At 54.6% G+C, this 25,560-nt stretch overlaps 2 protein-coding genes across 4 annotated transcripts in view; one reads left to right on the forward strand and one right to left on the reverse strand.

The window, feature by feature from the left end:
* LOC140001171 (uncharacterized) overlaps nucleotides 1–25,560 on the forward strand; it is a 195,418-nt gene that overhangs the window by 9,549 nt on the left and 160,309 nt on the right. The window contains exon 6 of one of the 3 annotated variants that reach the window (XM_072032360.1): nucleotides 745–1,644. The exons of the other annotated variants lie outside the window; for them this stretch is intronic. Within the exon in view, the coding sequence (XP_071888461.1) occupies nucleotides 745–873 (129 nt within the window). The 3' untranslated portion in view covers nucleotides 874–1,644. Of the gene's footprint in view, nucleotides 1–744; nucleotides 1,645–25,560 lie in introns of those variants that run through there. 3 annotated transcript variants of the gene reach the window in all.
* Nucleotides 3,920–25,283, reverse strand: LOC140001169 (carboxy-terminal kinesin 2-like). Its single transcript, XM_072032356.1, has 15 exons — nucleotides 24,816–25,283; nucleotides 24,522–24,727; nucleotides 24,092–24,263; nucleotides 23,385–23,480; nucleotides 22,340–22,468; nucleotides 21,958–22,068; nucleotides 17,823–17,996; nucleotides 8,080–8,253; nucleotides 7,046–7,219; nucleotides 5,732–5,893; nucleotides 5,512–5,650; nucleotides 5,289–5,428; nucleotides 5,118–5,191; nucleotides 4,938–5,013; nucleotides 3,920–4,171 (listed from the first exon to the last, which is right to left on the reverse strand). Exons 4-15 carry the CDS (start codon nucleotides 23,424–23,426, stop codon nucleotides 4,127–4,129), a joined length of 1,440 nt encoding a protein of 479 aa, XP_071888457.1. The 5' UTR covers nucleotides 23,427–23,480; nucleotides 24,092–24,263; nucleotides 24,522–24,727; nucleotides 24,816–25,283; the 3' UTR covers nucleotides 3,920–4,126.

A 25,560-nucleotide genomic window follows, 5' to 3' on the forward strand; every position in this document is an offset into this window, starting at 1 on the left:
AGAGAGGATTCAGGGAATTGTTGAAAATTAAGAAAGAACTAAAAAGTTTTAAAAGAAAGATTTTTTTTAAGGAATCAGGAGCCATGAAGTCTGAAGGAAAATCGATACTCCCTGATGGGAGAGAAATGCTGAATAAAGTGATAATGAGGCAAATATTAACTGTTTTACATCAGAAGAGTCATTGGGAGGTGCAAGCAATATGTGATAAGAAAGTATGTCTGTGTAGGAATATACACTTTAGGGAAGCACATATGTAGAGGATGTACCATATGTCAAAAGGTAAATAAAAAGGTCTTCTGTAATCCATCTAGAAGAGGACGGGAGCCAGGGGTTTGACCTTTCCAAAGTATACAGGTAGACTTTACTGAGTTACTTGTTTGTCCTAATTGACCACGTGACTGGATGGGCGTAAAGCTTTACTGCAAGGGTTAAAGCAGGCCTTAGAGATTGAGTGGGATTTTCACAGCCCCTGGCACGCCTCCTCTTCTGGGAAGGTGGAGCGAATGAATCAGACATTAAAGAAGCAATTAACTAAACTAGTGTTAGAAACCCAACTTCCTTGGGTAAAATGCTTACTCCTACAGGTTTAAACAGCACCAAAAAAATGATATAGGAATTTTACCATATGAGATGCTGTTCAGATTGCCCTATCTGGGCAGAAGGGATGAGATACCACAATTCAAAACAAGAGAGTTTTCTTAAGAACTGTATTCTGGGGTTGTCCTCTTCTTTGTCATTTCTCAGGACCTGTGGGTTGTTGGCTCAAACCCCACCTTTGGAATTCCCCATTCACCACCATCACCCAGGAAACCGGGTCCTGGTTTGGACCTGGAAAGAGTCAGCTCCGGCCTGAATGGGAAGGACAATTACTAACCACTGAAACAGCCTAAGAACTGTGGAAAAAGGTTGGACTCACTATACTCGAGTGAAGGCATCCGTTGACGCTAGTACCTGGGAAGCTGTTCCTACAAAAGACTTGTTGGAAGTTGAAATTGAAAAATCTCATAGTGGACTCTGAGCAAGATAAGAGCTTACAATTGTAAACTAACCTTTTATTTTCACAGGTAACTAACGACTGTGACTTGTGATTGAGAGAAAGAACAGACCTATAGTGAATTGCAGTGCTCCCAAGGGGGGGTTGTTATAGTAGTAGTGTACATCTTACTTTTTGTATCAATAATTATTTGGAAACCTAAGGTTTAAAAATAATGACAGGGAAAAATTGATTACTAATTTTGATTTTAGTGATTCTAGGCCTCAGAGAAGGCCTTGGTCAATTGGCAACTTGCAAAAGGCACGACCAGATAATAGCAAAAACGGGATACCCCATCAAAATATGGGTGACTGTGACAGAGGGTTATGTACCACATTCTGTCACGTTCGATGTTTGTGAGGTGTTAGCTTGTGGAGATTTAAATGCCCAACGACAATTGAGCAGAGAGAACCAATAACTGGGAGAGACCCAACAGCCAGATTGAGAATACTGTATGGAAACAATCCTCTATTGCCATCAGAGAAAGGGAGAAACTCAAGGAGAAAACAGGAGAGAAAACAGGAGGCCCTCTGAAATGTGTCAGTTCAAACAAGGTATGGGGATGTGAATGCCTGGATAGAATGGGTCAAATATACCGTCCAGAGTCTCAACCGTAGCTATTGCTATGCTTGTGCCTCAGGATGACCGATTGCCCAGATAGTGCCCTTCCCATGGGGGTGGACCAAAGACTCCCAAGGGATGCGATATATGATTGCATTGTACCAAGAAAAGACTGCCTGGGGAAATGAGGCCTGTAAGTCTCTCTTTGCTGTTCCTTGCATGATAACAGTATCACGGTTCCCCCTGCATTCTCTACAGCTATAGGTAACCATACAGCTTGCCTCTCACGGCAGGGTGTGAGTGCTACCTGGCATCTGGGAGAATTTGCCTTGTGCTACCAAGGACTTGATGGGAAACTGCTCAAGACTAGAGATCCCCAGGGCAGATCTCTGGTGGTACGGTGGAGGGAAGATCTTACGGTCCACCCTACCATCTAATTGGGAAGGCACTTGCGCACTTGTTCAATTAGCTATACCCTTCACCCTGGCATTTGAAAGAGAAACATCACAAATACCCAGAAGTAAAAGAGGCTTAGGAATATCATTTGATGATAGAGTATATATAGATTCTATTGGGGTACCTAGAGGAGTTCCAGATGAACATAAAGCCAGAAATCAAATTGCTGCAGGGTTTGAGTCACTGTTCTGGTGGGTAACAATCAATAAAAATGTGGATTGGATTAATTATTTCTATTATAATCAGCAGAGATTCATCAATTATACCAAGGATGCGATGAGAGGAATCGATGAACAACTAGATGCCATCAGCAAAATGGCTTGGGAAAACAGGATAGCATTAGATATGATGCTCGCAGAGGAAGTAGGTGTGTTTGTGTGTCTAATACTGAGCAACCATTGTTGCACTCTTATACCCAAAAATAGTGTCCCAGATGGCTCGGTAACAAGAACATTGCAAGGGCTTACCACCCTTGCCAGTGAATTGGCAGAAAAAGTAGGCATATTTACATCCTTGATCGTAGTTGTAGGAGTTTTGACAGCCATTGGTTGCTGCATTATCCCCTGTGTAAGAGGACTAGTACAGTGGTTAACTGAAACCGCACTATTGAAACAAATGACCATGGAGCTACCACCTTACTCAGCTAAGGAGATAATGAGGAGATGGAAAGCAAAGAAAGCAAAGAAGAAGAAGTCTATCAAATTGCACCTTACAGAAAGGTTTTGCAAAAATCAACAGTTTATAAAAAAAGAAAAGGGGGGAATTGTGGGAATAGAAATGTTGTTTTTGCAGAGTTACATTGTTTAGAAGGAGGGAATGTGGTACTGAGATATGCTTACAGTGATAAGAAAGTTTAGCAGGCGACCTAGTGAAATGCAGACAACCAGACTCCTTAGGACAATTAGGTGAAAATCACGGTGTCAAGTCAGGTAAGTGAAGAAACATTACCACTTCAAACAGTAAAAATGTCAAAAGAAATTTGAAATTTAACAGGCCGGCAACTGAAGGCCATGCATTGTTTGTGAAGCATCAGATAGATTGTGAACCTGGATTACCCACTCAGTGGGGAAACAGGGGAGGGTCCTGCCATCAAAAGGTATATAAACTGTGTTTTGGAACTAGTAGAGGCGCTCTCTCCTGCTTGTGGGGCGCCCGCCATGGCAATCGCGAATAAATTACTACTTCACTGAGATCCTCGCCTGAGCCTAAGTTATTGGCTACGGAGTGTTTCTCACATTAGGGGACCAAACGTTAACAAAAACTGTAATAAACTCTTTATTTTTAATTTGTTTTAATAACTTAATACTTTAATAACTCTCTTAAGCTATTTGTCTTTTTATTTTACTCTGGTGAACTATTAGCTCTATGAAAAAATAGTTGTGAGGATGATGATGAACTTCTGGGTTTTAAGCCTGTATCTTCCTGGAGTATTTTACACTTTTATAATTAACTGGCAAAAAAAAGTCTCAAAGCATTAATTTATTGTTATTTGATGAGATTTTTCTCATCAGAATGTGGGACCCTGCAGGCTGTTCATATTCCCCTATAGGTGCCAAGAGGGGTATAGGACAGAAACGTGCTCTGGGGAAGGTTTTCCCTATGGATTTTCCCTATAGAGCTCCCTGCTCTGCCCATCTGGACAAGGCAGATGAAACTGGGGAGAGTTATTGTTATTTTAACCCCATTTTTAACAGATAAATCAGAGTTTCGGGGGTAGCACTGGAAACTAACATGACATGGGGTGGAAGCACCAATGTTAGGGACAAAAAGGAACATTTTGGGGTCAAAACCGTGTGTTTTGGGGCAGATTGGAATTTCACACATAGGGTTGGTGCAGGCAGGAGGAAGAAAATTGATTGCAGCTGGGAATTGACAGCTTTTTTTTTTCTTTTAATTATTAGAAGAGTTTTTGCTTATTTACATGTTTATTAAGGTCAGGCTAAAAGGAACAGCTGCACACACCCCACGCAGACATCCCACCCCCAGAGGCGACAGCCTACACCCCCTGCACACCCCCCACCACAAACGGGGGGGGGGGAGGGGAATTTGGGGGGGGGAGTCCCGGTGGTCCTGGGGCTACTTCTTGTTGGCGTGGGCCGTGCCCACCATGCACTCGTTCACCTGGGGGGCGAACGAGGGGGGTGAGGGGGGTCCAGACCCACAAATCTGCCCCATAACGCCCCCAAATGCCCCCCCGTATCCTAAAACTGCCCCAAAATGCTCCCAAAAGGCCCCCCACTAACCCAAATCCAACCCATCCCCTTATATCCCAAATCTGCCCTATAATCCCCCAAAACCTCCAAAACTTGCCGAATCACACCCCCATATCCCAAACACACCCCATAACCTCCCCCAAATCCCCCCCATGACCTCCCCCAAATCCCCCCCATGTCCAAAATCCAAAACCCATACCCTGTACCCCAAACTCACCGTATAACCCCCAAAACCTGTCCCCCATATCCCATTACTTGCCCTCCTTATCCCATAACCCTATGAAATCACCCCCTGTGCCCCAAATTTGCCCTCTAACACCCCAAACCAACCCCCCCATCCCAAACCTGCCCCTGAACCCATCCCCACGTTCTCCCCCCCGAGCACCCCCAACACATCCTACATCTCCCCCAACCTCTGCCCGCAGATTTCCCACGGCACCCCAAATCACCGTGTCCCAAAGATCCCCAAATCCACCCCAAACGCCCCCCATACCATAATGTTTACCCCCCCCAAAATTCTTCCCCCAAAACCACCCCAAAACCCTCCTCCCCAAGCCCTCCCCGCTCCCTCCCTCCAAAACCATCCCCGAAAACCCCCCCAAAACCCTTCCCCATCCCCACCCTGATCCAAACCCTCCCCCAACCCCCCCAAAACCCCATTATTTCCCCCAAACCTTGCTGGCAAAGCGCAGGGAGCTGAGCGACTCGGCCAAGTTCTCCTCCAGCGGCGAGATGTTGACGAACATGAGCCTGGGTGGGGGCGATCCACGGCATAGCGGGGTGTCCGAGCGGGGTGCACCCTACACCCTCGACCCTAAAACCACCCCGTGACCCTAAAAAAAAACCCCGCTCACATTTTGGCGTTGCCCCTCAGCGAGTTTTGCAGCAGGTAGGTCAGCTTGCTGTTGTGGTATGGCACGTGCGACTCCTACGGGGACAAAAATCGTTATAGGATGGGGAGGAAAGCGACAAAATTTTGGGGTCGTGGCCCCAAAATCGCTCTTTTTTCCCCAAAAAATCAGCACCTTGTTGGAGATGGCCATGATGACCAGCCCCAGCGTGGCCAGGCTGCTGTTGATGGCTTGGGTCTCGCGCAGCCGCTGCCCGCTGGCTTGGCATTTATCCAAGCGCTCGCTGCCCGCCAGGTCCACCAGGCTCAGCACCGCTGGGTTGGGGGAGGATTTCAGGTGAGGAAGAGGAGGTCGGCACCCCCCGGGGAGGAAGAAAACCCCAAAAAGAGGCGCTCACAGCTGCAGCGGAGGGCGCGGGAGGCGTTGGAGCCCTGGATGTGGAGCTGGAAGATGCAGTGGCTGCGGGACGAGCGGTCGTTGAGCGCCGTGCGCGCCACCGAGCGCTTGGAGGCGGCCGTCTGCAGCAGCCCCAGCACCTGGGGGGGGGGGGCAAATTTGGGGTTAAAAAATGGAAAAATACGTCAAACGGACTCCGAGGGGGGGTTTGGGTTTCTTACCTCGTCCTCGGAGGCCACGGGGACGCAGCGCAGGTTGGGGACGTGCAGCTCCTTGCTGGCCGAGCTGACGTGGCGGATCTCCAGCTCGCCCCCCCTGTCCCCCCCCAGCAGGTCCCGCAGCGCCTCGCTGTAGATCTCCAGGAAGCTGGCGCTGAAACTGTACTTTGGGGGGGGTCAGGGGGGCGCAAAATCCCCCCAAAAAGGGGCCCCGAGTGCCTAAAGAACCACCAAAAGCCTCCAAACCCTATAAAGAACCCCAAAGAGCCCCCAAAAGAGCAGACCCAAAGTCCCCAAAGCTAAAGAAATTCCCCCAAAACCCCACCCTAAACCCCCCCAAAAGCCCTGCTCCCCCCAAAAAAGCCCCCAAGAGCCCTAACACCCCCAAAAAGCCCCCCAAAAGCCCCCAAAGCCCTAAACCCCCCAAAAAAAGCCCCCCAAAGCCCTAAACCCCCCCAAAAAGCCCCCCAAATCCCTAACACCCTCCAAAAAAAGCCCCAAAAAAGCCTCCAAAAGCCCTAACTCCCCCCCCAAAGAAGACCCCAAAAGCCCTAAACCCCCCTAAAGAAGGCTCCAAAAGCCCTATATTAGCCTCCAGAAAGCCCTAACCCTCCCAAAAAGCCCCCCAAAAGCCCTAACCCCCCCAAAGAAAAGAACCCCAAGAAGCCCTAAACCCCCCAAACACCTTAAACCCCCCAAAGTCCCAAAAGGCTCAAAACCCCCTCAAAAAAGCCCCTAAAAGACCAAATACCCCTAAAAAAAGCTCCCCAAAGCCCTAAATTAGCCCCCAAAAGCCCTAACCTCCCCCCAAAAAGCCCCCCAAAAGACCCCAAAGCCCTAACCCCCCCAAAAAAAGCCCCCAAAAGATCTAAATTAGCCTCCAGAAAGCCCTAATCCCCCTAAAAGCCCCCCAAAAGCCCTAACCTCCCCCCGAAAAGTACCCCAAGAAGCCCTAAACACCCCCCAAACACCTTAAACCCCCAAAAGGCTCAAAACCCCATCCAAAAATGCCCCTAAAAGACCTAATCCCCCCCAGAAAAAGATCTCAAAAGCCGTAATCCCCCAAAAAAGGCCTAACCCCTCAAAAAAGCCTCCCAGAAGCCCTAAGGCCCCCCCAAAAGCGCTAACACACCCAAAGAAGCCCCCAAAAGCCCTAAGCGCCGCCCAAAGAAGCCCCAAAAAGCCTTAAACCCCCCCCAAAGAAGCTCCTGAAAGCCCTAACTCCCCCCCAAAAAGCCCCCAAATCCCCCAAATAGCCCTAAACCCCCCCCCAAAAAGCCCCCAACCTCCCCCAAAACTCGGTGCCTCGGCCCCCACCTGCCACCCTTTGTGCTCCAGCTGGCGGGCGCCCCCGAAGAGGTGCCGCACGGCGCGGGGGATCACCCCCCAACTTGTGGGGTCGGCGCCCCCCGGCCCCTCCATGGTGTAGGTTTTGCCGCTGCCCGTCTGCCCGTAGGCGAAGATGCAGACGGGGTACCCGTCCAGGGCCGACTGGGGGGGGTCGGGTGGGGTGTATAGGGCAAATGGGGGGAAAAAGGGGTCTTAGGGGGGAAAATAAGGGTCATTGGGGGGAGTTCAGGGGTAAACGGGGGCATTTGGGGTGGAAACTAGGGGGAAATGGGGCTCTTATGGGGGGGAAATGGAGGCAAAATGGGGGGAGTTCAGGGGCAAATGGGGGCGTTTGGGGTGGAAACTGGGAGGAATGGGGGCACTTGTGGGGGAAATGGGCGGGAAATAGGGGTCTTTTGGGGGAAAATAGGGGGCAAATGGGGGCACTTGTGGGGGAAATGGGCAGGAAATAGGGGTCTTTTGGGGGAAAACAGGGGGCAAATGGGGGCATTTGGGGTGGAAATAGGGGGAATGGGGGCACTTGTGGGGAAAATGGGGGGGAAATAGGGGTCTTTGGGGGGAGTTCAGGGGCAAATGGGGGCGTTTGGGGTGGAAACTGGGGGGAAATAGGGCTCTTTGGGGGGGGAAATAGGGTGGAAACTGGGGGGAATGGAGGCACTTGTGGGGGAAATAGGGGTCTTTGGGGGGAAATGGGGGCATTTGGGGTGGAACCTTGGGGGAATGGGGGTACTTATGGGGGAAACGGGGAGAAACGGGGGAAATAGGGGTCTTTGGTGGGAAATGAGGGGCAAATGGGGGCATTTGGGGTGGAAATAGGGGGGAATGGGGGCACTTGTGGGGAAAATGGGCAAAATAGGGGTCAAAAAGCCTTAAACCCCCCCCAAAGAAGCTCCTGAAAGCCCTAACTCCCCCCCAAAAAGCCCCCAAATCCCCCAAATAGCCCTAAACCCCCCCCCAAAAAGCCCCCAACCTCCCCCAAAACTCGGTGCCTCGGCCCCCACCTGCCACCCTTTGTGCTCCAGCTGGCGGGCGCCCCCGAAGAGGTGCCGCACGGCGCGGGGGATCACCCCCCAACTTGTGGGGTCGGCGCCCCCCGGCCCCTCCATGGTGTAGGTTTTGCCGCTGCCCGTCTGCCCGTAGGCGAAGATGCAGACGGGGTACCCGTCCAGGGCCGACTGGGGGGGGACGGGGGGGGTTTATAGGGCAAATGGGGGGAAAAAGGGGTCTTTTGGGGGAAAATAAGGGTCATTGGGGGGAGTTCAGGGGTAAACGGGGGCGTTTGGGGTAGAAAATGGGGGAATGGGGGCAATTGTGGGGGAAATAGGGGTCTTTTGGGGGAAAATAAGGGTCATTGGGGGGAGTTCAGGGGTAAACGGGGGCATTTGGGGTGGAAACTAGGGGGAAATGGGGCTCTTATGGGGGGGAAATGGAGGCGAAATGGGGGGAGTTCAGGGGCAAATGGGGGCGTTTGGGGTGGAAACTGGGAGGAATGGGGGCACTTGTGGGGGAAATGGGCGGGAAATAGGGGTCTTTTGGGGGAAAATAGGGGACAAATGGGGGCACTTGTGGGGGAAATGGGCAGGAAATAGGGGTCTTTTGGGGGAAAACAGGGGGCAAATGGGGGCATTTGGGGTGGAAATAGGGGGAATGGGAGCACTTGTGGGGAAAATGGGGGGGAAATAGGGGTCTTTGGGGGGAGTTCAGGGGCAAATGGGGGCGTTTGGGGTGGAAATTGGGGGGAAATAGGGCTCTTTGGGGGGGGAAATAGGGTGGAAACTGGGGGGAATGGAGGCACTTGTGGGGGAAATAGGGGTCTTTGGGGGGAAATGGGGGCATTTGGGGTGGAAACTTGGGGGGAATGGGGGTACTTATGGGGGAAACGGGGAGAAACGGGGGAAATAGGGGTCTTTGGGGGGAGTTCAGGGGCAAATGGGGGTGTTTGGGGTGGAAACTAGGGGAATGGGGGCAGAAACAGGCATTTATGGGGGAAATGGGAGCACTTAGGGTGGGAAGGGGGAGCTTTGAGGTCAGTTCGGGGAGAAATGGGGAGACTTTGGGGGGAGTTCAGGGGCAAACAGAGGGCTTTGGGGTGAAAACCGGGGGAAATAGGGGCACTTTGGGGTGGAAATTTGGGAGCCTTTGGGGGGCAACAGGCAGAAACGGGGGCATTTATAGGGGAAATGGGGGGGCTTTGGGGTCAGTTCAGGGAGAAACGGGGGCCTTTGGGGGAGCGTGGGAAGGAAATGGGGGCACTTATAGGGGAAATAGGGGGCCTTTGGGGGTGGAAAAGGGGGAAATGGGATAGAAACAGGGGCCTTGGGGGGGAAATGGGGACTTTTTGGGGGAAACAGGGGCACTTTGGGAGCAGTTCAGGGGCAAATGGAGGCATTTTGGGGGGAAACGGGAGCCTTTGGGGTCACTTGTGTCAAACGGGGGCGCTTTGGGGGGAAATAGGACATTTATGGGGGAAATAGAGGAAGACGGGGGAGTTTGGGGGGGGAATGGGCAGAAACTGGGACCTTGGTGGGGAAAGAGGGGGATTTATGGGGGAAATGGGGGCAGTTTGGGGGGAAATGGGGAAAAAGGGGCTTTGGGGGACAGTTTGGGGGGGGTTGGGGGGGTAAACGGGGGGATTTATGGGGGAAAAAAGGTAGAAATGGGGACCCTGGGGAGCACTTGGGGGGGTTTGGGTGGCGATGGAGGCGCTTTGGGGTGAAACACGGGGGAAACGGGCAATTCTGGGGAAAAGGGGGGGTCCTTTATGGGGGGGCACCTGCACAAGCAGCGCGATCTCCTCGAAGACGTCCTCCTGCGAGGCGCCGGGCGGGAAGACGCGGTCGAAGCTGAAGTCGTAGCGCACCTCGCCCCGCCGCCCCGTATGGGACTGGGGGGGGAAATTAGGGTCGGGGGGGACGTGTCAGGATTTGGGGGGGTCACCACGAGCCCTATTCCCAGCCTGATGTGCAATACGGGGAGATATCGGGCTTATAGGGCCTCCTGCCCCCGTTATAGGGCCGCCCGCTTGTAGGGCCGTGGAGGATTTGGGAGCGGGAGCAGCAGGGGGTGCCCCCCCCAGCCCTGATTTGGGGTCGGGGCACCCCAAATTGGCGCTCACCCCCTCGGTCCTGCAGAGCACCAGCGTCTTGTTGTCCTCGGGGGGGAAGTGGAGGTGCTCCAGCCCCTTCTGCGCCTCCTGCTCGGCCGCCAGCAGCGGGCGCACGCGGCAGAAGACACGGATGTTCCCCTGGGGAGGGGGAAAAAAAAAAGGGAAAAAAAGGTATTTTGTAGAATATCGAGGACTTGAAGAGGACTGGCCCTAAAACGGAGCCTTGGGGGATCCCAATGGTGACCTGACGTGGCCCCAATTGCCACAGCCCTGAGCCCTGCCCGACTGCCACTTGTCAGACAGATTATTTTTCTGTATTTTTCTGTATTTAAGTATGGATATATAAGAAAAACTTTCAGAGTTAAATATTTATATTCTTATATACTCTTACAATTTTGAACAAAAAACCAGAAACGAACCATGACCATTCTGTTGTTTATAGATTTGGGGCAAAACCTAAAAGAAACTATGTATTTTTTTAATTTTGAGCAAGAAAAACTAAGCATTTTATATATATTTTTTTAATTTGAGGGAAAATCAAGTGTTTTTTTTTTTTTTAACTGAGCAAAAAAATGATTTGTTTTTGTATTTTTAAAAATTTGGGGCAAAAACATATGTATTTGTTAAACTCTGAGCAAAAAAGCTCAAAAAATGAAATGAGTTATTCTATTTTAAATTTTGAGAAATAAAAGAAGTGTTCTTTTGACTTTTTAAAATTTCAGTAAAAATCAAAAAAAGAGAGATGATTTTTTATTTGAGCAAACTAAAAAAAGGTTTTGTTTTTCAATTTTGAGAAAAAAGAATAAATGATACTTTTTAACTTTGAGGAAAAAACAGGAATGTTATTTTAAGAAAAGTTTGAGCAAAAAAAAAAAAAACATTTTTTTTTAATTTTGACAAAAACAAAACATGAAATACTAATGTTATTATTATTACTATTATTTATTATTTTTATTATTTTTTACATCTTGGGGTGAAAAATCCCCCGAAGTGAATCCTGGTTTTTAAATTATTATTGATATTTTCAGTGTCAGCCCCCCTGGTGCACCTTGAGCTCCTGCAGCTGGTTGTGCAGGCGGCGTCGCTCCATCTCCAGCGCGTGCAAATGCTCCTCCTGCGCCCCCGCCAGCGCCCGCAGCTCCGCCTGGGGGGGAAAGGCCCGACCCCGTTGGCCAAGAGGCGCCCAACGCCGTCGGCCAAGACGGGGGCGCCCAGAATTGGATGTAAAAATTCAAAACTTTAGGGAAAAAACGCACAGAACTTGGGTACCCCGTCCGCGAAGAGCTTGTAGAAAAAGCACCAAGAATTTGGGGAAATAACCTATAAAATCTTCGGGAAGAGCCCCCCAAAAAACATGGGGAAAAACCATCCAGAATACAGGGGGAGGGGAAACCCACCAAGATTTGGTTGGGAAACACACAGAATTGGTGGAAACTCCCCCAAAGTTTGCGGGAAAAGCCAAGCAGAATTCGGGGAAGAGCCCCCAAAATCTGGAGGAAATGCCCCAATATCAGGAAGGGTTGGGGGGGAAGACCCCAATAATCAGGGGAGCCTAAGATAATAATTTAGGGGGGTACGGGGAATAATTTGGGAGAAGACAACAATTGGGGAAAAATCCGGCAAAACACCCCGAAATCGGGTAAAAAGCCCCCCGAAGCATCTCCAGCTGCGCTCCTCGCAGCCCATTTTGGGGCAGAATCCCGCGTTTTGCTGGTTTTGCCCCGTGGGGGGGGGAAATCAGCCTCGTACCCACCTGGGCGGCCCCCAGCTGCTCCTCCCGGTCCCGCGCCGCCTCCCGGAGCTCCTCCAGCTGCCGGTGCCGCTCCTGGAGCTCAGCCGCTGCCGCTCGGCCGCCTGCGCCTCCGCCTCCCGCTGCCACCGGGACCGCTCCTCCTGGGACTGCTGCAGCTCCGTGCGCAGAGAGCTGGGAGGCACCGGGGGGGGGCGCCGTTACCGGAGGGGGGGGGGGTCTCTGGTATCGGAGGGGGGGTCCCCGGGTATCGGAGGGGGAAGGGGAGGGTCTTCCGTACCCTGAGGGGGGTTCCCAGTACCAGACGGGGAAGGGGGAGAGTCCCCGGTTACCGGAGGGGGGTCCCCGGGCACTGGAGGGGGAAGGGGACGGGTCCCCGGTTACCGGGGGTTCCCCTGTTACTGGAGGGGGGGTCTCCGGGTACTGGAGGGGGAAGGGGAGGGGTCCCCGGTTACCCGAGGGGAGTTCCCGGTTAACAGAGGGGAAAGGGGGAGGGTCTCCGGTTACCGGGGGGGGTCCCCGCTACCGGAGGGGATAGGGGGAGGGTCACCAGTTACCCGAGGGAGGTCCCCGATACTAGGGGGGAAAGGGACAGGTCCTCTATTACCGGAGGGGGGGTGTCTCCGATACCTTACAGTGGTCCCCGGGTACCGGAGGGGGAAGTGGAGGGTGCTGCCGTACCCAGAGGGGGGTTCCCGGTACCGGAGGGGGAAGGGGACGGGTCCTCTGTTACCGGGGGGGAGTTCCCGGTTACCGGAGGGGGGTCCCCGGTACTGGGGGGAAAGGGGACAGGTCCTCCGTTACCGGAGGGGGGGGTCCCCGATACCGGAGGAGGAAGGAAACGGGTCCCCCGTTATTGGAGGGGGGTCCCTAGGTACCAGAGGGGTCAGGGGAGGGGTCCCCGGTTACCGGGAGGGTGCAAACCGGTAGCGGGGGGGGGGGGTGTTACCGGGGCTCTCACCTCACTTGTCTGCCTAGCTCCTCCTCCCGGGCCCGGCTGTGCTGCAGCTGCTCCCGGAGCTGCCGGTTGTCATCCTCCAGGCCCCTTATCTTCTCCCGCAGCTCCGCCAGCTGCCCCCTCGGGTCCCCCGCCGCCCGCCGCCGCACCCCCGGTACCGGAGGCGGCGCTGCCGATCCCGAAGCCGCCCCCGGGGCCTTTTTCCCGGCCTGGGGGGCTGCGGCGACGGTCATGGCCTTGCGCAGAAGCCCTGGGGGGGGGCACGGGGGGGTCACCGCGACCGAACGGTGGAACCGGGACCCCCCCGGTACAACCGGGACCCCCCCGGTGCCGCCCTACCTGGGCCTGGTGCCGTCGGGACGCTGATAGCCCGCAACGGGGCGCGGCTGCTGGGAGCCCAGCCCGCTCGGGGCCCGGAGCGGCGCCGTTTCTACGGGAGAACGGGAGGGTGAGACCGGCACCGGGAACGGGAGCGGGGCCCAACCTGTTCGGGAGCCTCCTGCTCAGGCGCGGCCGCCGCGCGCCTGGCGCGGGCCTTGCGCCCCGATGACCCGGAGGTCGGCCGGAAGTGACGCAGCCGCCGCCGTGGCCGGTACCGGGCGGGCGCCAGCGCCGCCGCCGCCGGGCCTCGCCGCCATTGCGGCGCGCACACTCAAACCGCGCCCGCCCCGCGCTCCCATTGGGCGCCGCCTCCGCCAATCGCCGCGCGCCGCCCCGGGGCGCCGGCCAATAGGAAGGCGCGCGAGGGGTCACGTGGCCGCGCAGCCGCGGCCGAGCCCGCCGGGAGGAGGGGGGAGGCAACAAAAAATGGGAGCCCCCCCAAAATGGGAGCCGCCCCCCTTTAAAATGGACCCCCCCAAAAAATCGCAGCCCTTCCAAAAAGTGTGGCGACCACCCCCCAAAAAAATTGGACCCCCCAAAAAAAAAATTGGACCCCCCCAAAGAAATTGGACCCCCCACAGAAAGAAATCGGACCCCCCCAAAGAAGTTGCCCCCCCCAAAAAAAAATTGGACCCCCCCAATAAAAAATTGGACATCCCCCCAAAAGTATCTTACCTCTCCCCCAAAAAATTGGACCTCCCCCAAAGAAATTGGACACCCCCAAAAAGAAATTGGACCCCCCCCAAAGAAGTTAGACCCCCCCAAAAAAAAAATTGGACCCCCCCTAAAAAATTGGACCCCCCAAATAAAATTTGGACCCCCCCCCAATTGGTAGTGCTTCCCCCAAACTGCGTGACCCCCCCTCCCCAAACTCTATCCCCCCCCTCCCGGTTTAGGACTCGCCCCCCTTACCCTACCCCAAATGCCCCCCCCCCCACCTGGAAGCCCCCCAATCTGCCCACCCCAATACCCTACCTGCCCCCCCCCCCCATTCCAGGACCCCCCAAAACGCCCCCCCCATACCAAAATCGAGCGTAAACACGACAATTAAGTGTTAGTGGTATAATAACAGCACGGGGTCTGTCCCCAGCCCCGGCAGCACGGTGGGCAGGGGGGGAGCGCTGCCCCCCCGGGTGCAGCCCGGGGCTGGGGGCTGCGAGAAGGGGCCCCAGCTGCTTCGAGCCATCGCGGGGGGGAAACAAAATGTCAGCAAGAAACAGTCTTAAAAATTAAATGCAAACTTAAAATTTAACTTAAAACTTAAAATTAATGCAAACTGACGGTCGGTCCTCGACAGTCTTTTTGGCACCCAACGCTGGGGCTTGAACCCACGACCCTGAGATTAAGAGTCTCATGCTCTACCGACGGAGCTAGCCGGCCAAATGCCTCAACATTTTTATTTTACCTGTACAAAGCCCAAAAAGACTGTTGTGGTTTAACCTGGACGGCAGCTAAACACCACGCAGCCGTTCGCTCACCCTCCCCCTCCCTCTCTGCGACGGGGGAGAGAAATGGAAAGTGAAGCCCGTGAGTTGACATAAAGACAGTTTAATAAGACAGGAAAATAATAATTATAACAATAATTATAATAGCAATAATAACAAAAATAATAATAACAAAAATAATAACAACAATAACAATAACAATAATAATAATACAATGATGACAATAGTACTACCACGAATAATATGTACAAACAAGTGATGCACAATGCAATTGCTCACCACTCGCTGACCGATGCCCAGCCTCACCCCGAGCAGTCTGGCCCCCTCCCCCAGCTAGCCACCCCTATCTATTGTTTAGCATGACCCCAGATGGTATGGAATACCCCTTGGGCTACTTTGGGTCACCTGCCCTGGCTCTGTCCCTTCACAGCTCTTGCCCGTTGGCAGGACAGAGCAAGAAGCGGAGACGTCCTTGGCTTGGTGTAAGCACTGCTCTGCAACAATTCAGACATCGGGGGGTTATCAGCACTCTGCTCATGCTAAGCCAACACACAGCATTCCACCAGCTCCTAGGAAGAAAATTAATTCTGTTCTAACTGAAACCAGGACAACCCCATATTCCATAAACCCCCCAAAATCATCCCCGTATCCCAGATCTGCCCTTTATCCCCACTAAATCCCCCAACTCACACCCCCATATCCCAAACCCACCCCCTAATCCCCCCAAATCACGCCCCATATCCCAAACCTGCCTTATAACCCCCCCCAAACCCCCATAAATCACACCCCCTATATTCCAAACCAATCTCATAACCCCAAAATCACCCTCCATCATATCCCAAATCTGTCCCCCGTATCCCAAACCTGCCCTATAACCCCCAACCCCCCCCACCCCCCCATCCCAAATCCACCCCATAACCCCCAAAAACCTGCCCCATAAACCTCCAAACCTGCCCCCCGTATGCCATAGCCCCCCCAAATCACCCCCAGTATCCCAAATCTGCCCTTTATCCCCACTAAAATCCCCAACTCACGTCCCATGTATTTGGGATACCCTGTATCCCAAACTCACCATATAACCCCCAAAACCTGCACCCCATATCCCATAACCCTACCAAATCACCCCCTGTGCCCCAAATTTGCCCTATAATGCCCCAAACCAACCCCCCACATCCCAAACTCACCCCAAACCTGCCCACCTGTGCCCCCTGAACCCATCCCCACGTTCCCCCCCCCGAGCACCCCCAACACATCCTACATCTCCCCCAACCTCTGCCCGCAGATTTCCCACGCCACCCCAAATCACCACATCCCAAAGATCCCCAAATCCACCCCAAACTCCCCCCATACCATAATATTCACCCCCCCCAAATTCTTCCCCCAAAACCACCCCAAACCCTCCTCCCCAACCTCAACCCTCCTCCCCAAGCCCTCCCCATTCCCTCCCTCCAAAACCATCCCCGAAAACCCCCCCAAAACCCTTTCCCATCCCCACCCTGATCCAAACCCTCCCCCAACCCCCCCAAAACCCCATTATTTCCCCCAAACCTTGCTGGCAAAGCGCAGGGAGCTGAGCGACTCGGCCAAGTTCTCCTCCAGCGGCGAGATGTTGACGAACATGAGCCTGGGTGGGGGCGATCCACGGCATAGCGGGGTGTCCGAGCGGGGTGCACCCTACACCCTCGACCCTAAAACCACCCCGTGACCCTAAAAAAAAACCCCGCTCACATTTTGGCGTTGCCCCTCAGCGAGTTTTGCAGCAGGTAGGTCAGCTTGCTGTTGTGGTATGGCATGTGCGACTCCTACGGGGACAAATCCCGTTATAGAATGGGGAGGAAAGCGACAACATTTTGGGGTCGTGGCCCCAAAATCGCTCTTTTTTCCCCCCAAAATCAGCACCTTGTTGGAGATGGCCTTGATGAGCAGCCCCAGCGTGGCCAGGCTGCTGTTGATGGCTTGGGTCTCGCGCAGCCGCTGCCCGCTGGCTAGGCATTTATCCTGACGTGGCGGATCTCCAGCTCGCCCCCCCTGTCCCCCCCCAGCAGGTCCCACAGCGCCTCGTTGTAGATCTCCAGAAAGCTGGCGCTGAAACTGTACTTTGGGGGGGTCAGGGGGGCGCAAAATCCCCCCAAAAAGGGGCCCCGAGTGCCTAAAGAACCACCAAAAGCCTCCAAACCCTATAAAGAACCCCAAAGAGCCCCCAAAAGAGCAGACCCAAAGTCCCCAAAGCTAAAGAAATTCCCCCCAAAACCCACCCTAAACCCCCCCAAAAGCCCTACTTCCCCTCAAAAAGCCCCCCAAAGCCATAACACCCCAAAAAAGCCCCCCCAAAAGCCCCCCAAATCCCTAACACCCTCCAAAAAGCCCCAAAAAAGCCTCCAGAAAGCCCTAACCCCCCCCAAAATAAAAACAAGAAGCCCTAAACCCCCCAAACACCTTAAACCCCCAAACGTCCCAGAAGGCTCAAAACCCCCTCAAAAAAGCCCCTAAAAGACCTAATACCCCTAAAAAAAGCTCCCCAAAGCCCTAAATTAGCCCCCAAAAGCCCTAATCCCCCCAAAAAAAAGCCCCCCTAAAGACCCCAAAGCCCTAACCCCCCCAAAAAAGCCCCCAAAATATCTAAATTAGCCTCCAGAAAGCCCTAATCCCCCTAAAAGCCCCCCAAAAGCCCTAACCCCCACTGAAAATTACCCCAAGAAGACCTAAACATCCCCCAAACACCTTAAACCCCCAAAAGGCTCAAAACCCCATCCAAAAATGCCCCTAAAACACCTAATCCCCCCATAAAAAAGCTCTCAAAAGCCGTAATCCCCCAAAAAAGCCCTAACCCCCCCCAAAAAGCCTCCCCCAAAACCCCCCAAAAAGCCCTAACCGCCCACAAAAAAGTCCCCCAGAAGCCCTAAGGCACCCCCAAAAGCGCTAACATACCCAAAGAAGCCTCCAAAAGCCCTAAACGCCCCCCAAAGAAGCCCTAAAAGCTCTAAACGCCCCCCAAAGAAGCTCCTGAAAGTCCTAACTCCCCCCCCAAAAGCCCCAAAAGCCCCCCAAAAGCCCTAAACCCCCCCAAAAAAGCCCCCAACCCCCCCCAAAACTCGGTGCCTCACCTGCCACCCTTTGTGCTCCAGCTGGCGGGCGCCCCCGAAGAGGTGCCGCACGGCGCGGGGGATCACCCCCCAACTTGTGGGGTCGGCGCCCCCCGGCCCCTCCATGGTGTAGGTTTTGCCGCTGCCCGTCTGCCCGTAGGCGAAGATGCAGACGGGGTACCCGTCCAGGGCCGACTGGGGGAGGGACGGGGGGGGTTTATAGGGCAAATGGGGGGAAAAAGGGGTCTTTTGGGGGAAAATAGGGGTCTTTGGGGGGAGTTCAGAGGTAAACAGGGGTGAAATAGGGGTCTTTGGGGGGAAATGGTGGGGAAATAGGGGTCTGTGGGGGGAGTTCAGGGGCAAATGGGGGCATTTAGGGTGGAAACTGGGGGGAACTGGGGCAAAATAGGAATCTTTGGGGGGAAATGGGGGGGAAATAGGGGTCTTTGGAGGGAGTTCAGGGGCAAATGGGGTCTTGTGGGGGGGGGGAAACTGGGGGGAAATAGGGATCTTTGGGAGGGAAATAGGGTGGAAACTGGGGGAAATGGGGGCACTTATGGGGTAAACGGGGGCAAAATAGGGATCTTTGCGGGGAAATGGGGGCATTTGGGGTGGAAACTTGGGGGGAATGGGGGCACTTATGGGGGAAACGGGGAGAAACAGGGGGGAAATAGGGGTCTTTGGGGTGATAGGGGGGGGGCAAACGTGGGCATTTGGGGTGAACGAGGGCATTGCTACTCTACCTGGATCCCTACAAGTCCATGGGTCTGGATGGGATTCATCCCCGGGTGCTGAAAGAGCTGGCGCACGTCATCGCGGAACCTCTCTCAATTATTTTTCAACGATCCTGGGAATCTGGAGAGGTCCCGGTAGACTGGAAGCTGGCAAATGTTGTGCCGATTTTCAAGAAGGGTCAGAAAGAAGACCCTAGCAATTACAGGCCTGTCAGTCTCACCTCAGTGCCTGGTAAAATCATGGAGAAGATGGTTCTCGAATTTACTGAGGCGCACCTGGGGGACAAAGCAGTCATTGGTCCCAGCCAGCATGGGTTTGTGAAGGGTAGGTCCTGCCTAACTAACCTGATTTCCTTTTATGATAAGATCACCCGTATGGTGGACCAAGGGAAACCAGCTGATGTGATTTTTTTGGACTTCAGCAAGGCTTTTGACATGGTTTCCCATAGGATCCTACTGGACAAAATGTCCACCATACAGCTAAATAAAAACATCATACGATGGGTGAGCAATTGGCTAACGGGCAGGGCCCAAAGGGTTATGGTAAATGGCGCTGCGTCAGGCTGGCGGGCGGTCACCAGTGGGGTCCCTCAAGGCTCCATTTTAGGGCCGGTACTTTTCAATATTTTTATAAACGGTCTGGATGTAGGAATAGAAGGCATTTTGAGCAAGTTTGCTGATGACACCAAACTTGGAGGAGTTGTGGACTCGAATGAGGGTGGAAAGGCCTTGCAGAGGGATCTGGATAGGTTGGAGAGCTGGGCGATCGCCAACCGCATGAAGTTCAATAAGAGCAAGTGCCGGGTCCTGCACCTGGGACGGGGAAACCCTGGCTGCACGTACAGACTGGGCGATGAGACGCTGGAGAGCAGCCTAGAAGAGAGGGATCTGGGGGTCGTGGTAGACAGCAAGTTGAATATGAGCCGGCAGTGTGCCCTGGCAGCCAGGAGGGCCAACCGTGTCCTGGGGTGCATCAAGCACGTCATCGCTAGCAGGTCGAGGGAGGTGATTGTCCCGCTCTACTCTGCGCTGGTGCGGCCTCACCTCGAGTACTGTGTGCAGTTCTGGGCACCACAGTATAAAAAGGACATGAAACTGTTGGAGAGTGTCCAGAGGAGGGCTACGAAGATGGTGAAAGGCCTGGAGGGGAAGACGTACGAGGAACGGCTGAGGGCACTGGGCCTGTTCAGCCTGGAGAAGAGGAGGCTGAGGGGAGACCTCATCGCAGTCTACAACTTCCTCGTAAGGGGGTGTCGAGAGGCAGGAGACCTTTTCTCCATTAACACCAGTGACAGGACCCGCGGGAACGGGGTTAAGCTGAGGCAGGGGAAATTTAGGCTTGACATCAGGAGGGGGTTCTTCACAGAGAGGGTGGTTGCACACTGGAACAGGCTCCCCAGGGAAGTGGTCACTGCACCGAGCCTGTCTGAATTTAAGAAGAGATTGGACTGTGAACTTAGTCACATGGTCTGAACTTTTGGGTAGACCTGTGCGGTGTCAAGAGTTGGACTTGATGATCCTTAAGGGTCCCTTCCAACTCTGGATATTCTATGATTCTATGATTCTATGATTTGGGGGGGGTAATGGGGCACTTTGGGTGCCTTTGGGGTGGAAACTGGGCCAAACAGGGGCACTTTTGAGGAGAATGGAAAGAAACAGGAGCATTTCTGGGGGAAATGGGGGAAATAGGGGTTTTGGGGGCAAAATAGGGGTCTTTGGCTGAGGTCAACTGCATGAAGTTCAACAAGGCCAAGTGCCGGGTCCTCCACCTGGGGCGCAATAACCCCAAGCAGAGCTACAGGCTGGGAGATGAGTGGTTGGAGAGCTGCCAGGCAGAGAAGGACCTGGGAGTGATGGTGGACAGTCGGCTGAATATGAGCCAGCAGTGTGCTCAGGTGGCCAAGAAGGCCAACGGCATCCTGGCTTGTATCAGAAACACTGTGACCAGCAGGGCTAGGGAGGTGATCGTCCCCCTGGGCTCGGCTCTGGTGAGGCCGCACCTCGAGTACTGTGTTCAGTTTTGGGCCCCTCGCTACAAGAAGGACATCAAGGTGCTTGAGCGGGTCCAGTGAAGGGCGATGAAGCTGGTGAGGGGCCTGGAGAACAAGTCCTACGAGGAGTGGCTGAGGGAGCTGGGCTTGTTCAGCCTGGAGAAGAGGAGGCTCAGGGGCGACCTTATCACTCTCTACAGATACCTCAAAGGAGGCTGTAGCGAGGTGGCGGATGGCCTGTTCTCCCACGTGCCTGGTGACAGGACGAGGGGGAATGGGCTAAAGTTGCGCCAGGGGAGTTTTAGGTTAGATGTTAGGAAGAACTTCTTTACTGAAAGGGTTGTTAGACACTAGAACAGGCTGCCCAGGGAGGTGGTGGAGTCACCATCCCTGGAAGTCTTTAAAAGACGTTTAGATGTAGAGCTTAGGGATATGGTTTAGTGGGGACTGTTAGCGTTAGGTCAGAGGTTGGACTCGATGATCTTGAGGTCTCTTCCAACCTAGAAATTCTGTGATTCTGTGATTCTGTGATTTGGGGTGGAACCTGGGAGGAAATAGGGCTCCTTGGGGGTGGGAAATAGGGTGGAAACTGGGGGGAATGGGGGCACTTGTGGGGAAAATGGGAGGGAAATAGGGGTCTTTGGGGGGAAATGAGGGGGAAATGGGGGCATTTGGGGTGGAAACTGGGGCATTTATGGGGGAAACGGGGGGAAATAGGGGGTCTTTGGGGGGAGTTCAGGGGCAAATGGGGGCATTTGGGGTGAACGAGGGTATTTGCGGGGAGAATGGGGGCAAACAGGGGCACTTATGGGGGGAATGGGCAGATACAGGGGCATTTCTGGGGGAAATGGGGGGGCTTTGGGGTCAGTTCAGGGGCATCCAGGGGGAAACTGGCAGAAAGAGGCAGTTATGGGGGAAATGGGAGCACTTAGGGGGGGAAGAGGGGGCATTGAGGTCAGTTGAGGGAGAAATGGGGGGACTTTGGGGGGAGTTCAGGGGCAAACAGGGGGCTTTGGGGTGGAAACCGGGGGAAATAGGGGCACTTTGGGGTGGAAACTGGGGGGCCTTTGGGGTCACTTGGGTCAAACGGGGGCGCTTTGTGGGGAAATGGGACATGTCTGGGGGAAATAAAGGAAGACAGGGGGGTCTGAGGGGGGGGAAATGGGTGGTAACTGGGACCTTGGTGGAGAAAGAGGGGGATTTATGGGGGAAATGGGGGCAATTTGGGGGGAAATGGGGAAAAAGGGCCCTTGGGGGACAGTTTGGGGAGGGTTGGGGGGGTAAACGGGGGTTTTATGGGGGAAAAAAGGTAGAAATGGGGACCCTGGGGAGCACTTGGTGGGGTTTGGTTGGTGATGGAGGCACTTTGGGGTGAAACACGGGGGAAACGGGCAATTTTAGGGAAAAGGGGGTTCCTTTATGGGGGGGCACCTGCACGAGCAGCGCGATCTCCTCAAAGACGTCCTCCTGCGAGGTGCCGGGCGGGAAGACGCGGTCGAAGCTGAAGTCGTAGCGCCCCTCGCCCCGCCGCCCCGTATGGGACTGGGGGGGGAAATTAGGGTCGGGGGGGGAAATAGGGTCGGGGGGGACGTGTCAGGATTTGGGGGGGTCACCACGAGCCCTATTCCCAGCCCGATGTGCAATAAGGGGAGATATCGGGCTTATAGGGCTGCCTGCCCCAGTTATAGGGACGCCCGCCGCCGTTATAGGGCCGCCCGCTTATAGGGCCGTGGAGGATTTGGGAGCGGGAGCAGCAGGGGATGCCCCCCCCCAGCCCTGATTTGGGGTCGGGGCACCCCAAATTTGCGCTCACCCCCTCGGTCCTGCAGAGCACCAGCGTCTTGTTGTCCTCAGGGGGGAAGTGGAGGTGCTCCAGCCCCTTCTGCGCCTCCTGCTCGGCCGCCAGCAGCGGGCGCACACAGCAGAAGACGCGGATGTTCCCCTGGGGAGGGGGAAAAAAAAAGGGAAAAAAAGGTATTTTGTAGAATATCGAGGACTTGAAGAGGACTGGCCCTAAAACGGAGCTTTGGGGGATCCCAATGGTGACCTGACGTGGCCCCAATTGCCACAGCCCTGAGCCCTGCCCGACTGCCACTTGTCAGACAGATTCTGTATTTTTCTGTATTTTTCTGTAAAGTATGGATATATAAGAAAAACTTTCAGAGTTAAATATTTATATTCTTATATACTCTTACAATTTTGAACAAAAAACCAGAAACGAACCATGACCATTCTGTTGTTTATAGATTTGGGGCAAAACCTAAAAGAAACTATGTATTTTTTTAATTTTGAGCAAGAAAAACTAAGCAATTTATATATTTTTTTTTAATTTGAGGGAAAAGCAAGTGGTTTTTTTTTTTTAACTGAGCAAAAAAATGATTTGTTTTTGTATTTTTAAAAATTTGGGGCAAAAACATATGTATTTGTTAAACTCTGAGCAAAAAAGCTCAAAAAATGAAATGAGTTATTCTATTTTAAATTTTGAGAAATAAAAGAAGTGTTCTTTTGACTTTTTAAAATTTCAGTAAAAATCAAAAAAAGAGAGATGATTTTTTATTTCAATTTTGAGCAAACTAAAAAAAGGTTTTGTTTTTCAATTTTGAGAAAAAAGAATAAATGATATTTTTTAACTTTGAGGAAAAAACAGGAATGTTATTTTAAGAAAAGTTTGAGCAAAAAAAAAAAAAACATTTTTTTTTAATTTTGACAAAAACAAAACATGAAATACTAATGTTATTATTATTACTATTATTTATTATTTTTATTATTTTTTACATCTTGGGGTGAAAAATCCCCCGAAGTGAATCCTGGTTTTTAAATTATTATTGATATTTTCAGTGTCAGCCCCCCTGGTGCACCTTGAGCTCCTGCAGCTGGTTGTGCAGGCGGCGTCGCTCCATCTCCAGCGCGTGCAAATGCTCCTCCTGCGCCCCCGCCAGCGCCCGCAGCTCCGCCTGGGGGGGAAAGGCCCGACCCCGTTGGCCAAGAGGCGCCCAACGCCGTCGGCCAAGACGGGGGCGCCCAGAATTGGATGTAAAAATTCAAAACTTTAGGGAAAAAACGCACAGAACTTGGGTACCCCGTCCGCGAAGAGCTTGTAGAAAAAGCACCAAGAATTTGGGGAAATAACCTATAAAATCTTCGGGAAGAGCCCCCCAAAAAACATGGGGAAAAACCATCCAGAATACAGGGGGAGGGGAAACCCACCAAGATTTGGTTGGGAAACACACAGAATTGGTGGAAACTCCCCCAAAGTTTGCGGGAAAAGCCAAGCAGAATTCGGGGAAGAGCCCCCAAAATCTGGAGGAAATGCCCCAATATCAGGAAGGGTTGGGGGGGAAGACCCCAATAATCAGGGGAGCCTAAGATAATAATTTAGGGGGGTACGGGGAATAATTTGGGAGAAGACAACTGGGGAAAAATCCGGCAAAACACCCCGAAATCGGGTAAAAAGCCCCCCGAAGCATCTCCAGCTGCGCTCCTCGCAGCCCATTTTGGGGCAGAATCCTGCGTTTTGCTGGTTTTGCCCCGTGGGGGGGGGGGGGGAAATCAGCCTCGTACCCACCTGGGCGGCCCCCAGCTGCTCCTCCCGGTCCCGCGCCGACTCCCAGAGCTCCTGCAGCTCCTGGTGCCACTGCTGGAGCTCAGCCTCCAGCTGCTGCCGCTCGGCCGCCTGCGCCTCCCGCTGCCACCGGGACCGCTCCTCCTGGGACTGCTGCAGCTCCGTGCGCAGAGAGCTGGGAGGCACCAGGGGGGTGCCGTTACCGGAGGGGGGGGTCTCCGGTACCGGACAGGGGTCCCCGGGTACCGGAGGGGGAAGGGGAGGGGTCTTCCGTACCCAGAGGGGGGTTCCCGGTACCGGAGGGGGAAGGAAGAGGGTCACTGGTTACCGGAGGGGGGTCTCTGGGTACCAGAGGGGTCAGGGGAGGGGTCCCCGGTTACCGGGAGGGTGCAAACCGGTAGCGGGGGGGGGGGGGTGTTACCGGGGCTCTCACCTCACTTGTCCCTCCAGCTCCTCCTCCCGGGCCCGGCTGTGCTGCAGCTGCTCCCGGAGCTGCCGGTTGTCATCCTCCAGGCCCCTTATCTTCTCCCGCAGCTCCGCCAGCTGCCCCCTCGGGTCCCCCGCCGCCCGCCGCCGCACCCCCGGTACCGGAGGCGGCGCTGCCGATCCCGAAGCCGCCCCCGGGGCCTTTTTCCCGGCCTGGGGGGGGCACGGGGGGGTCACCGCGACCGAACGGTGGAACCGGGACCCCCCCGGTACAACCGGGACCCCCCCGGTGCCGCCCTACCTGGGCCTGGTGCCGTCGGGACGCTGATAGCCCGCAACGGGGCGCGGCTGCTGGGAGCCCAGCCCGCTCGGGGCCCGGAGCGGCGCCGTTTCTACGGGAGAACGGGAGGGTGAGACCGGCACCGGGAACGGGAGCGGGGCCCAACCTGTTCGGGAGCCTCCGGCTCAGGCGCGGCCGCCGCGCGCCTGGCGCGGGCCTTGCGCCCCGATGACCCGGAGGTCGGCCGGAAGTGACGCAGCCGCCGCCGTGGCCGGTACCGGGCGGGCGCCAGCGCCGCCGCCGCCGGGCCTCGCCGCCATTGCGGCGCGCACACTCAAACCGCGCCCGCCCCGCGCTCCCATTGGGCGCCGCCTCCGCCAATCGCCGCGCGCCGCCCCGGGGCGCCGGCCAATAGGAAGGCGCGCGGGGGGTCACGTGGCCGCGCCCGCCGGATAACGGCCGGCAGGGAGGGAGGGGGGAGGCGGGGCTTTAGAAGTAGAGGGCGGGGCTTCGGCGGTGGGGTTTGGGGTTTGGGGTTTGGGGTTTGGGGTTTGGGGTTTGGGGTTTGGGGTTTGGGGTTTGGGGTTTGGGGTTTGGGGTTTGGGGTTTGGGGTTTGGGGTCGGCTCCACGGCGGCAGTGGCGGCGGGAGGGGGGGCGTGCGGGAGCAGGGACGGGTCCCGGTTGGGGGGAGGGGCGGCCCGCTGCCGCCGACCCTCCGCGCCCCCCCCTCGGGCACCCCCCCGCCGCCGCCGCTGCTGTATCACG

The sequence above is a fragment of the Anas platyrhynchos genome, chromosome 38 (assembly GCF_047663525.1).
Source record: "Anas platyrhynchos isolate ZD024472 breed Pekin duck chromosome 38, IASCAAS_PekinDuck_T2T, whole genome shotgun sequence".
NCBI classification, from domain to species: domain Eukaryota; kingdom Metazoa; phylum Chordata; class Aves; order Anseriformes; family Anatidae; genus Anas; species Anas platyrhynchos.

What these genes read in the sequence shown, in the direction of transcription:
- LOC140001169 (XM_072032356.1), bottom strand. Translation starts at nt 23,426, where the DNA reads ATGGAGCGACGCCGCCTGCACAACCAGCTGCAGGAGCTCAAG. An exon ending in TGCTCTGCAGGACCGAGGGG is followed by an intron (nt 22,069 to 22,339) that starts GTGAGCGCAAAT and finishes TTCCCCCCCCAG; the next exon opens with TCCCATACGGGGCGGCGGGG. An exon ending in TGGAGCACAAAGGGTGGCAG is followed by an intron (nt 5,894 to 7,045) that starts GTGGGGGCCGAG and finishes CCCCCCCCAAAG; the next exon opens with TACAGTTTCAGCGCCAGCTT.